The sequence below is a fragment of the Danio aesculapii genome, chromosome 21 (genome assembly GCF_903798145.1).
Source record: "Danio aesculapii chromosome 21, fDanAes4.1, whole genome shotgun sequence".
Classification (NCBI taxonomy): Eukaryota; Metazoa; Chordata; class Actinopteri; order Cypriniformes; family Danionidae; genus Danio; species Danio aesculapii.
Window position 1 is genome coordinate 9236605 of NC_079455.1, and position 13419 is coordinate 9250023.

Sequence of the window (13419 nt, forward strand, 5' to 3'; positions counted from 1 at the left end):
TTCAGTGACATATTGATTTATTTATGTTTTTTTTTTTGTCAGGCAGTATATTTTTTTTATATAATAGAGAGTTGGCCATAGAAAATTATAATTGATTAATACAAGTTCAGAGATTAATTAAAACTTTCTTTTTATGTGCCATGTTTTGAAGAGAGGTGATCCCTGCCAGGGACAAAGTCCAGATTCAAATAAATTGGTTTTAAAATAAAAATAGCTTCCCCTCTCCCCCAAAAACCTAGGAATCTGTCGCCAAGCTTTAATAGAGCTATAAAGTATTGGAAGATAAAATGTTCTAGATAAAAGATAAAAGAAAAAGTTTCTAATATAAAAACCTTATATTTATATTATCGCCTCCAGATACCGGCTATCGGTCAATAATTCTGTATTGGTGCATTCCTAATTTGCAAAAAAATTATAATTAAAAGTATAGACGGAGGGAATGGAAATCTCAGTTGTGTCATTCATGCTTTGTGTAAGCTGAGAAAATATTATATGCTATTCCTTCTATGCTAATGAAGGACTACTGAGACATTCCAAACATGGGATGAGTCCTCCTGGCGTGGTAGAGTTCATCACAGGTCCAATACACATCTCTGCCATGTGCTAACAGCAACCATGTGCTTTTCACTATACACAATTCATCTGCCTGTGATCTTTCTTTATATAACTTTGCCATGTTTGGTGTCATTTGACAGTTTGTGACTAATAGTGATGAAATCAACAGAAATACTAATGTATTTCAATATACAATCGGTTTACTATTGTTGACACATGGCCTGAGGAGAGCATGTTAATGTACTTCTCCCCCCACTTTATCTTCTCAACTTTGCTTTCATGTCCAGCAGGTTTAGGGGGTGGGTTTTCACTCATGTTTGACAATGCTTTGCTCATGGCATAACAAGGAAAGGTAACTGTTGATCTGGGAGAATGGCTTTTACTCTGCATCTCCCGCACACCGGTGCATAGCCTCATATGCAAACAAAGGCAGTATCACTGTCTTTGTTGCTCTGCAGTGCATATGTTACAGCTAATTTCTTTATACAGTGTGTTAGTTTGTTTCATTCTACTGTCTGTATATTTAAACATGTAACTTAATAAACAACTTTGCCTGCTTTAAGGCGTTAAGATTCTCTCTTTATCAATGATGATAACAACTTAAATGGAGTCAGATTAATTACAATGGAGTCAGACAAATAATGGATTTAAACACAAAACATCCTTCAACTGTTTCTGTTTCCGATTATTGGTTAAGAATAGCAGTGTAAGCTTCAAGTCTTACACTTGGTGTTGACTGACTTATTTCAAAAACTTCGGTTTAGACACCAAAAACTATACATGGTTATCAAAGAGCAATGCCCACCAAACAGTGTATGCAAGCTTTTGGTCCAATTATTGGCAATACGATGGTAAATTTTAGATTAATGGAAAAATACATTCATCATTCACATAAATGGCACATCCATCCACCTATTTGGAATAATAATGATATTCGATCTGGGGGTGCACCATTTCTTTCAAGGAAATGTTTGGAGAAAGGCATTTATACACGAAAAGATATTTCTGGTTCTGATGGCATATTAAGTTTTCAAGAACTTTGTGAGCGGTATGAAATGGAACCTTCTCTCTTTTTATATCTGTGATTAATCATTGCTTGGTTTGATCTGTCCTCTACTAATTATTTTACCTCATGGATGTACAGAAAGGCTTTAGAGGGTACAGCGAAGCATTTAGCTAAACAGCGAAGTTAGGAAACTGACTGTCAACTAGAAGAGGGTTTTAGGGAAAGAGTCCGGCAGAACATTTTAACTTCATCTAAAAATCCCAATCACCAACTCATTCACTATAACTTTTGTCATAGAACCTACTGGACCCCACTCAAAATACATCGTACACTCTCGGAAATAAAGGTACACGAGCTGTCACTGGGGTGGTCCCTTTTCAAAATGTACACAATTGTACTTAAAGGGTCCATATTGGTACCTAAAAATTTTAAGAGGAACACTTTTGTACTTTTTAGGTACTAATATGTAGTTTGAGGTATTGATATGGACCTTTAAGGTATAAATTCTTACCTTTATAAAGGTACCACCCCAGTGACAGCTCGCGTACCTTTATTTCTCAATGTATCAATGCCTCCTTTAGCCCTTTCTGTGATAAATGTCCTGACCAGGAACTTGGATCTTTTTTCCATATGATGTGGGAATGTGGAAAAATACAAAAGTTTTGGAATGAAGTCTGTGTTATCTTATCTAAAATTATTGAATATCCTGTACCAGTGGATACTTCCATTCTATTACTGAGCGATGATTCTACGTTGAACCTCACCAAGCTACAAAAAGCTGTTTGGCTGGCTGGCTTAACTTCTGCAAAAAAACTACTAGCCCAACAATGGCTGCCTCCACATAATTTGGACATGTACAAGTGGTTGGTACAACTTCAGGACATTATAATGTTGGAATTATCCCCAGCTCGAGTGAACTTGGTACAAATGAGTGCATTAAAGATTTGGACTTCAGCTGCTGACAAAATCACAAAAGAATGATTGCTTTAGTTTGTATAACTGATACTGTATTTTGTTTTTGTTTTTCTGTTAACTTCCATTCATTGAATCCCCCAGTTTCAAGAGACTGTAAGGGAGGGGGGTGGGGGTATTTGAATTGATATATTTCATTATATAGATTTTTCAGCCTGTATGTTTTGTTAACAATTAATAATAATAATAATAATAATAATAATAATAAAATAAAAAAAGAGCAATGCCCACATAAACACAATGCCATTATTTACTCATAACAAGACAATAAAATATATAGACTTTTTCACATTACATTACTTTGCATTGCAAATATATCTTATATAGGTTATAAACACATACTTGAGCCAAAATATCAGCTTATCAAATACTGGCATCCCTAGAAACCAGTAAAACATCTGTTGTTTGAGGATGTCCTACTTACACCTGTTAAAGTGGCATCTTCCTTCATTTTAGGCACACATTTTGGGCTTGACAGCTGGGATTTCCTCGATGGCGAAAGGCACGTATCTGACTCTGTGCTCAAACCTTGGCTTGACTCTGTTGGTAAATGCGTATCTTCATCGGGTATTTGAGTTTCATCTTCTTTCCCATTGAAACTTTTATCATCAGCTTTGCCCTCTACTAAATTGATTCCTCGTCTTAAGTCATTCTGAGTGAAGACCGGGCATTTGGGTAAGGGTGAATCTACCTGCTCGGGAAACTGAGATCCATTGGCACGGGAGGGAGTGACAATGCTGTTCTGTGTGTGGACGTTTACTGAATCTGCGCTCACTGAGATGAGCTCCTGACTCAGTTTCTCCACACAGACTACAGGTCGCCGATTGGAGGAGCTTTGTCTGGTCAAGACAGGGGACAACTGGGACTCTGAGAGAGATTTGAAGATCTCAAATTCTGGAGTGTCGCTGATGGCTGTCTGTTTGTCCTGAGGAGATGCAAAATTATGAGAAAAACAAAGGAAAATGTAAATTCTTTTATAATTATCCCTGTATGCCTTTACACTTGACCTAAGAGTTAAACCATTGGTAATCAATCAACAGCCACTTTTCCACCATCAGGTCGAACGGTTCTGTTTGCTCAACTGCTTCATATTGTGCCGATCTGAGACAGTCAGCATGAAAGTGGTTTCATTTTCCACTGCAGCACTGATAACGAAACTGGAATACAATACAAATGCGCCATTCATTGCCTTGGTAACAGAAGTGTAATTTACACAGCAACATGGATGATGATGAGATATTCCGTTTTAGGGAATTTTCTCTGATATTTACTGTATTTCGTTGAATAACAACAACAACAAAAAATACAACTAAAAATAAATAAACAAATAAGACCTAGTCGGTTTTGGTGTCATTGGCTGCTAGGCAACAAAGTGGTGACATCATGCGCACATATGCTATACCAGTCCAGCATTCCTAGAACAGTTCAGCCTAATAGTTGAAAAGTGGCTAATCAGGGAGTCAAGGCCCACTATGAAGTGTATTAATATCAAGCAATTTGTGTACCAGTGACAAGAAATGTCTCTGTCCACAGTACTGCGACACGACACAACCATTTAAATACCAGACATTCAGAAGCACAGAATAATCAAATGGACAGGTTTATAATGTAATTAACAAATATTAAACCACATTAGCATTATTAGAAATACATTTTGAGTGATTGATGTTGTTGGTTCGCACTGTGTCACAGACCTAACGTCTATATGTTATATCTATGTTTTAGTGGTGTATCAGATCAGAAATCTGCAGTTCAGATTACACTGCGGTTTTTGGGTCACAGATCGGACCATTTTTCGGATCAGCAAAAAATGGAGGAGACAGAAGTCATTTGCTTTCTATTTATACAAAAATATTACTGCAAAAAACATTAGTTTTAACAAATGGAACATAAAACCTGTAATTTTAATAGAAAAAAAAATCAAGAAAGATCAATTCGAAATTTCAATTCGTTCAATAAAAAAAATCATCTTTGCTACTGTTATTGATAATGCTAAATATAGAAATGTAACATCTTGTACAACATATCCTATTTATTTTCAATTAATGATTCAACAATTCACACTTAAACTTCATGTTTTAATTATAGGTGTATCATGTTTGAAAACATATTCAGTGACATAATTTTGATGGTTGTTTGTCTCCACCTGTTGGTTCCACACAATGTAATTGCTACAACACCAGCGTCAAGTTCCATTAAATAGTGTTTTAATCTTTACCATGAAGTTCAGTGTTTATCTGAACTATAACCTGTTCTCCGACTACTTCTGTGTTATTTATTTGTTTGTAACTTACTAAAAAATTCAAACGCAGATTGAAACATCATCATTTATCATTGATGTTGCGCTGGTTTGAATTGAGATCACGTTTTTTTTATGTTTTATTGTGCAACTTTACACTAAATGCATTAATGCAAGCTGAACAAACAGTGACAGAAAACACATTTAATTATTGTAAAACCCTATAAAAGCATTTAGGTAGGTCCCACCACAACTTTTTCCATCATCATTATATTTTACAGGGAAGCCAACATGTAAGTGTAAATGTATAAATGTGTATATATATATATATATATATATATATATATATATATATATATATATATATATATATATATATATATATATATATATATATATATATATATATATATATATATATATATATATATATATATATATATAAAACAAAAAAAAAAACAAAAAAAAAATCCAATTTGAACGCAATATATTTTAATTTGAGAAACATTTAAAATATTTTGGAACAGTAAACATGTCAGGCTAAATAAATTCAAATGAATCATTAACTTCTGCTGTCTTCATTTCTAAAACAGTGATTTCTCTATCATTTAAAATGGCATCTATGGATATATTTTCTGCTGGAGATACTGTTGTCCTAAAAAAAACATAAAGAAAATATATAAATGAAAAAATCTTACATATACCCAAGGAGCTGTATAGAAGAAAATGTTGGCAGTTTTAAAACCTTGATTTTTCCAAACAATGGTTTACCTTGAAAACGGTTATCGTCCCATGCCTAGTATTAGTATTATTTTCAAGATCTGAGGTAAACTATTGGTTGGAGTTTTTAGAATGGTAATATATGTCACATAAATGGTATTCAAACTCTCACTGTTAATATTTAACACTGAATAAAGCACATAATCAGTACCTGAAGTGATAATTTTAATAGTAGGTTGTACTGTATTTCTAGCCACAATGTTACAGAAATGTTTCTAATATAGAAACCTTGCACATCATCTTTGAGGATGGTGAGCTCATTTTATTGTGCTCATTTTATTGTGTGTCACAGAGCTGTGTCTGCGCTGCGATGATGTTGTTTGGACAGTGTCACAATATCAAATGTTAGGTTATTTTACTTCATAAAAATATATTAAATACTTCACAACCAATAAAATGTTAACCATGATCTGAAGGTGGATATTCTTACAGTTATACTTAATTGCTACAAATTGTATATAGTTCAGTATTTTCACAGTAATTTAAAAAGAAAATATAATGTAATCTAATATAACATAAGGACATTTCATAACAACTAACCTGAGTGTCAGCTGGAGGCCTGGATATGTGAGCTGGACTCATGGATGAAATATTTGAGGAGGTCGTCTGTGATAGATCTGGCATTTCTGGAAGTGGACTAGTTTCCCTTTCTATCTCATTGTGTGTCTGATCTTGGCTGGGGTAGCACAGTTTTCGTCTCAGATTTGTTGATGTTTCTGCTTCATTCTCTAGTGGTTGATCAGAAGAGCTGCCTGCTTCATTCTCCAGACTGTCAGATGGTTTTACAACGCTCTCCTGCAAAGCACACGCAACAGGTTTAATTAATGACATTCTGTTCTTAAATTGGTCAAACTTATGAAAGGCTGGAATACATAACATGAATTATCATAGCCTGGATGATGCGATGCTAGCTAGTCATTGCCAGTCTGCCAATTTTAGCCAGCTGAAGATGAAATACTGCAAATGATGAATATATAATGTGTGATTTAGCTTTAGACTTTGATTCCATACCCTCCTTCCAGGACTATCAGGAATGGTTCAGCTGTTGATGACCAGCTGAACTTTAATGACCACATTAGAACTGCCCAATCGCGACACTTCCTACAACTGTAAAACAATGCTGCGTTCCACACAAAATCCATCAGACCTCTTTTCTTGTAAATGAGCATTTTCTATCAGGCTCCTATAATTAGGTTTAGAAGTTTCATTTTATAGATAATGAAAAGGTTATAAGCTAGTAAATAAATGTTTTTTGTTAAATGTCACTTTAGATAATTCTTTGGTTTTTAACATGGTACATTTTCTTTTGCGTCAAAACCAGCTAAATCCACTTGTGCTTTTTTTGCAAAAACCTCTAAATCCACCTATTGGGACAAAGCATTGCCATTAGCAATGATCACTAAAGATGCATTTAGAAATTATTTTACCAAACATAAAACCTATTACACAGACCACCTTAAATTAAAAATACATATATCTGTCAAGTAAGAGACTGTTCATTCCGCTGTGGTAACCTCTGAGGCAACATATACCATAAACCAGAGACTAAAGGAAAATGAATGAATGAAATCTGTCAAGTAAGTGCATTAATTAATAACATTAAAATTGACATTAATTAAATCTTAACAATCTGTTGTCATTTCTGATATTTGGGATTTAGATTTAATGCAAGTAGAACAGTGTAAACATTGCAAACATTGTAAGCTTGTTAGATTCAAATAATGTAGTGTAAAAATATTGTGAAACATCAATATCTGTGCATTGTCCATTAACATAAAAGCTTACCAGATGTATAGGTAAAGTAGTAATATAAATAACGTATAGTTTTATACATTATATTTATCTTTAAAAAAACAGCTTTAGGGTGCGTTCATACCTGTTTTGTTCGAAACAGGGATTAAAATTGTTACAATGTTGCACTTTGTACTTGGTTCGCTATCACACTGCAAAGTTTCTAAACGGACCAAAAGAGCTAAAACAAGTCACGTTCGAGTTAACTCTCCTCACACTGGTCAGAGTTTCACTGTTTATTTTGCAGAGTCCCGCTCAGCTGTCATGCGTCCTTATTTTAATTTATGGCAATGAGCAACAAGACATTATAAGCTGCGCTTTAATTTTTAATGGTGACAAGTATAAATCCGAGGTAAGACTTTCTCTTACAGAGCTCTTGATTAGAATTATGCATTATAGCCTTTAAATTATAGAGAGAAATGACAGATAAACCAAGACTGCAGTTCAGTCAGTTTTCCTAACGGAAAAAACAGCTCTTGTTAATAGTTCAGCATGCTTTCACTTTCGTATTTGACATGAAATGCACATTTACCGGTGGGAATGACATCTCGCCCTACTCATAATTCTCTTTTCATATAGCCATATATATGCCTACTACATGTCCATAATACACTGTGATATGGCCAGGCTCGGATCGCTTTGCTTTCTCACTACAATCAATCTGCTCCAGAGTTCGTTTCAATTAAGCCGAGACCACCTCATTCAGGCGATCTCAGACCGATTGATGGATTAATCGGCACGGATCAGAGCACGATTGCTGGATTCACGTATGCCAAACGAACCGCGCTAACTTGGGAAACGAGACAAGTTCCAAAACGAAAGTCTAGGTGTGAAAGCACCCTTAATTAACAAATAAAACACAAGGTAGGCCTCCTGGTCAAAAAGGGCAAGTCTCTTAAACACTTTTAGAAGCTGTCATTCACCATATATTCTCACCATATTTAAGGTCTTGGTCTCTTTTTCGTCTCTTGTTTATCCTCAGCATCCATGTAGGATAAAAGAACAGCATCTTAACTTTGTCTTTCGTGAAACGCACTTGTCTTTTAAATGTATAGTAAATCAGACTCTTTCAAAGTGAAGTCGCTTCGCAAAAAACGTTATGAATGTATGCTACACTTCCGACTGTACATTGTGTTTTCTTTTTCTTATAATGCACAGAGTTTTGAGGTAAGGGATGTTTTTATTTGCCATTCACTCACAGTCGGACAGGCTCATCCAGTTTATCAAACTCCGTCTTTTTAAATCTAAATCGAAAGCGGAATAAAATAGTCTCCTCATAAAAGCCGGCGTGCCAGCGCACTGCTACATTGAGAACATACGATTCGATTTGTGCCTTCTGATTGGTTCTCGGGATATAGGAGCTTTTGCTGTCAAAGGCAAGTGGCGTTTAGAGGCTTTTGTATACAAACTGTTATTTCTGAATGCACTGACGCTGCGATTTAGATGATTTAAAGCAAAAATATTTGTTGGACATGTACTACGTGCCTAAAGTATTCGCTCAATGTCATTAGCTCATTTCTGGCAGAAGTGGCGTTTAGCAGCTTTAGCATCTGACCTCTTCATATATATATATATTTGTTGTTTTATATTCATTTCAGTAATATGCTAATGTTTATATGATTTATTTACAATAAAGTTTGTAAAAAAAATGTATAGTCAAAGTTATATCCAGTTGAAGTCAGAATTATTAGATGATGTTTAACAGAGCAAGGAAATTATGTATGTCTTCACGCTAGAAAGCATGTTTTATGCGGCAATGTAACTAATATGATATACTGCAACGGTCCCTTTAAATACGAGATCGATGCAGTGGATTTTGATGCCGGAGCTGAAGGCAGACAGCAGTGTCGCTAGGGCGGCCAGAGCGACCTTTGACGCTCTCGCCGCTTTCTGTGAACGCACAATAAGTCTTCACTACATGATTTAGTAGCTTCCAAATGTTATTCTCGTTGCTTAAACAGCATAAATAGGCAGAACAACATGTTTGGTCGTGTATTAAACATGCAATATCTCCATCACAACGGCATTGGCAGGATGGCCATGTGCATCAGTAAACTGACCATCTATTGGTTTAAAGTATAATGTAAAGTAAATAATTGATCTTCTTTTACGACTGTCAGTTTTTTAGTGAATAATGCCCAGTTATTCTCTGTACAGATACTGTGTGGTATGTAGTGTTTAAAAATAGGTGGAATCTGTTCTGATTTTAGGTCATGTAGTGCATTCCAGTCTTTTCTGAAAAAGTTTCACCAACATTCAGACTCTCGGCGATGGCTTTCTGTATGTCGCTGTCTTCCAGCTCTTCTCTCTGGGCTGCAGAGTTTGCTTCTTGAGCGCTCAGTCTCATGGCCAGAGCCAGCATCTCCTCTTCTGTCATGTCTGAACACACAAACAGAACCGGAAAACGTCTGAATGAAACACACGTTCCGATTTCATGCAAAATTAATGATTTATTAGTAACTGGCTGTACCTCGTAAATGAGACTTATTTTCTCTTCGCTTCCACCGCGCTGAACGAGATGAGCAGTTATTGGTACATTCTTCCTAATAACAAGAAACAAAATAAAAGTTAGTTGTCATTACTTTCCCCTCAGCAAAGCACAATTTAGCCTAAAATCGTCATAGTGAAGAGTTATATATCTTTTTTTTTTTTATTCAATGCCATGTCAGCATGTCAGTCATTAATAAATATACAATTAAAACCACAAACAAATGGATTCATAAATTAGATATGATTTTTAAAAGGTTAAATGTCATATTTAACTTATTTATGCGTTTTAGTGAAAATGTAGGTCGCAAAAAAAGTATGTGGATCTTATTTCTTGGTTTCATATTAAAAGGGTTTGTTGTATATATTTAGATCAGATTTATTTTCTTATTTTATTTATTAATCAATTAATCTTTGCCCACTACTAAAAATATAAATATATAGACTCTGAGACTTTAAGGCTTGTGTTTTAGAATTCAAGTCTGTGTTCAATCATCAACTATATTAACTGAGATTAAGGTTAAGTGACCTAAATTTGTGTATCTGTAAAATAGAAATTAGAGATTAATTTAAATTACCAAGAAATGTATCGTTACCTTAGAATTATTAAGTTCTATCTGATTTTTGTCAAAACTGAGTTATTTTTATATCTTATTAAATGATAACTTATTTACATTATGTGATGTTTTTTATAAGTTGTTTACATTTTAAGACTTTTTATTTTAAAAAAGGTTTTTATTTACAAAGTTGAACTTTAACTTGGCTCAATAAGGTGAGCCAATCAACATATTGAAGGCACGCACGAGGACCATGCAGGTTCAGCTTTCTTTGTCATTCCGCCGGATTGCTCCGTGAAAGACCAGAAAGAAACACAAAATTGAAACCGAACCTGAAACTGAAAAGATGTGTGCATGTAAATGTGATGATTTAGAAGCATTTTTTGACATTGAGATGAAATGTTAAATTTTACATTGTTGAAAAAGAAACAGTTACTAAAAAAAAAATAATTAAAAAAAAGGTTCGAGCCTCGGCTGGGTCAGTTGCCATTTCAGTGTGGAGTTTGCATGTTCTCGCCGCGTTCGCGTGGGTTTCCTCCGGGTGCTCTGGTTTCCCCCACAAGTCCAAAGACATATTGTTATTTCTGAATGCGCTGACGCTGCGATTTAGATGATTTGAAGCAAAAATATTTGTTGGACATGTACTATGTACCTAAAGCATTCGCTCAATGTCATTAGCTCATTTCTCGCAGAAGTGGCGTTTAGTAGCTTTTGCATCTGACCTCTTCATATATATATATATATATATATATATTTGTTGTTTTATATTCATTTCAGTAATATGCTAATGTTTATATGATTTATTTACAATAAAGTTTGTAAAAAAAAAATGTATAGTCAAAGTTATATCCAGTTGAAGTCAGAATTATTAGCCCCGCTTTGAATTTTTTTCTTTTTTAAATATTTCCCAAATGATGTTTAACAGAGCAAGGAAATTATGTATGTCTGACAATATTTTTTTTCTGGAGAAAGCCTTATTTGTTTTGTTTCGGCTAGAATAAAAGCAGTTAAGGTCAAAAATATTAGCCCCTTAAAGCTAATTTTTTTCTGATAGAAAAAACGGTAAGACACGCTCTCATAGAAAAAAACTGTCTACAGAACAAAACATCATTATACATGAACTTGCCTAATTACCCTAACCTGCCTAGTTAACCTAATTAACCTAGTTACGCCTTTAAATGTCACTTTAAGCTGTATAGAGAAAAATATCTAGTAAAATATTATTTACTGTCATCATGGCAAAGATAAAATAAATCAGTTATTAGAAATGAGTTTGCGTGGGTTTCCTCCGGGTGCTCCGGTTTCCCCCACAAGTCCAAAGACATGGGGTACAGGTGAATTGGCTACGCTAAAATTGTCCGTAGTGTTTGTGTGTGAATGAGTGTGTATGTGTTTCCCAGTGATGGGTTGCAGCTGGAAGGGCATCTGCTGTGTAAAACATATGCTGGATAAATTGGCGGTTAATTCCACTGTGGCAAACCCAGATTAATAAAGGGACTAAGCTGAAAAGAAAATGAATAAATGAATGAATGATACACACTTTCTGAAATCTTGCCGATTACAAGGTTAAATCACTCAACCAATAGCATGAGTTTGGGGGCGTGACTATGTTTAGCAAAACAATGACAAAAGGGCAAATGTTTAAAAAACCTGTTTAATAATTGTGCAATTGTGTGTGGTGACGATACTGGAGAGTAATTAGCATAACATTCTCAATGCTTTATATGTGATTATGACTATGAAATTTAGCAGAAACAACTTTTACCATGGTAAATCTTTAGGAGTGCTTATTGTTTATCCCAATTTACCCACCCAGAAAGCTATAAACGAACTCAAACAGACACCAAGTCTGCTGCGTGTATAGTAACTCACCTCTTCATGATCAGAATCAGAAATAACCAGGGGCTCCTCATTGAGCTCCACTCGGCTGACTTTGGCTCTTCTTCCGCCTTCATCCCCTGTGCGCTTCCGGCGGGGCATCCTGCGCCTTCAACAACATTAATTCTCTCTCTTTGCACACTCCTAGACGCGCTCTCCGAGACTCTGCCTCAGCTTAACCGCCCATGAACTTTTACAAAACACATTTAATGTTCATATTCGGCATTTCGGTGTTGGTTCGTGCAGTAAAAGGCTTCAGAAATAAGGATTTCGATTCGGAGATATTTTCGCAAGCGGTTGTCAGGTCACGTGACACGAGGGACAAGGAAAAGTGTTACGTCATAGCCGACAGCGCGCGCAAAATCATAAGAAGTTCCGAGTCATTTGATTGAACCGGCTTGTTTTCAATGAACCGGTTCAAATACGATTCCATGATTCATTCATTCACGCCAGGACGTCGAAACAATTTTATGAAAAAAATAGGTTTTAGACGTTCAAACATGCTTTAATCTGAATAAGGATGCGATGTCAACTACAGAAAATTAATGTAATTAATATTAAAGAACATTACACACATAATCAAATCATTAAACAGATCATTTTGGGTCTTTTTTTGGTTGGAAATTGTCCTACAGTTTTATTGAATTAATCTGTTTTAAAATCGTCAATATATTTTTGCTTAACAACAACAAAAAACACACTTTTCTTTTAGAAATATGATTCTCGAAACTCTATTGGTACATTTAGGCGAGGTTTATTAGGGACATGATGCTATTAATTATATATTTTATTTTTAATTTTACCCGATGGGTTCAGACCAACTGACTCACGGATAGATTCGACTCCAGCTCCACTAATTCACTGATAGAGTCGACTTCATAAAACGATTAAATCATCATCTACAAACCAGACAAACTGTCATTCTAGTCAAGCCCACGACCAGATAACATATTTTAGGTAAAACAGGCACACATATGTGTTGAATATAGATTATAAAAACAAATCTTAATAATTCCTTTTGTATAAAGCACCGGTTAGTAAGTACTAAATGAACAGCCAGCACTAATAAGTCACAAAATACGATTTATTTAACAAAATAAAACAGAGTACTTTAAATAAATTCGAATTATATATGTGTGTGTGTGTGTGTGTGT

At 34.9% G+C, this 13419-nt stretch overlaps 1 protein-coding gene across 1 annotated transcript in view; it reads right to left on the reverse strand.

Annotated features, from left to right (window-relative positions):
* Positions 1-12578, reverse strand: part of uimc1 (ubiquitin interaction motif containing 1) — a 37310-nt gene extending 24732 nt beyond the window's left edge. The window contains exons 1-5 of the mRNA XM_056446459.1: positions 12260-12578; positions 9814-9886; positions 9598-9722; positions 6093-6347; positions 2958-3458 (exon numbers count right to left, since the gene is read on the reverse strand). Of these exons, the coding sequence (XP_056302434.1) occupies positions 2958-3458; positions 6093-6347; positions 9598-9722; positions 9814-9886; positions 12260-12367 (1062 nt within the window). The 5' untranslated portion in view covers positions 12368-12578. The remainder of the gene's footprint in view (positions 1-2957; positions 3459-6092; positions 6348-9597; positions 9723-9813; positions 9887-12259) is intronic.
* Positions 12579-13419: the final 841 nt, after the last annotated feature.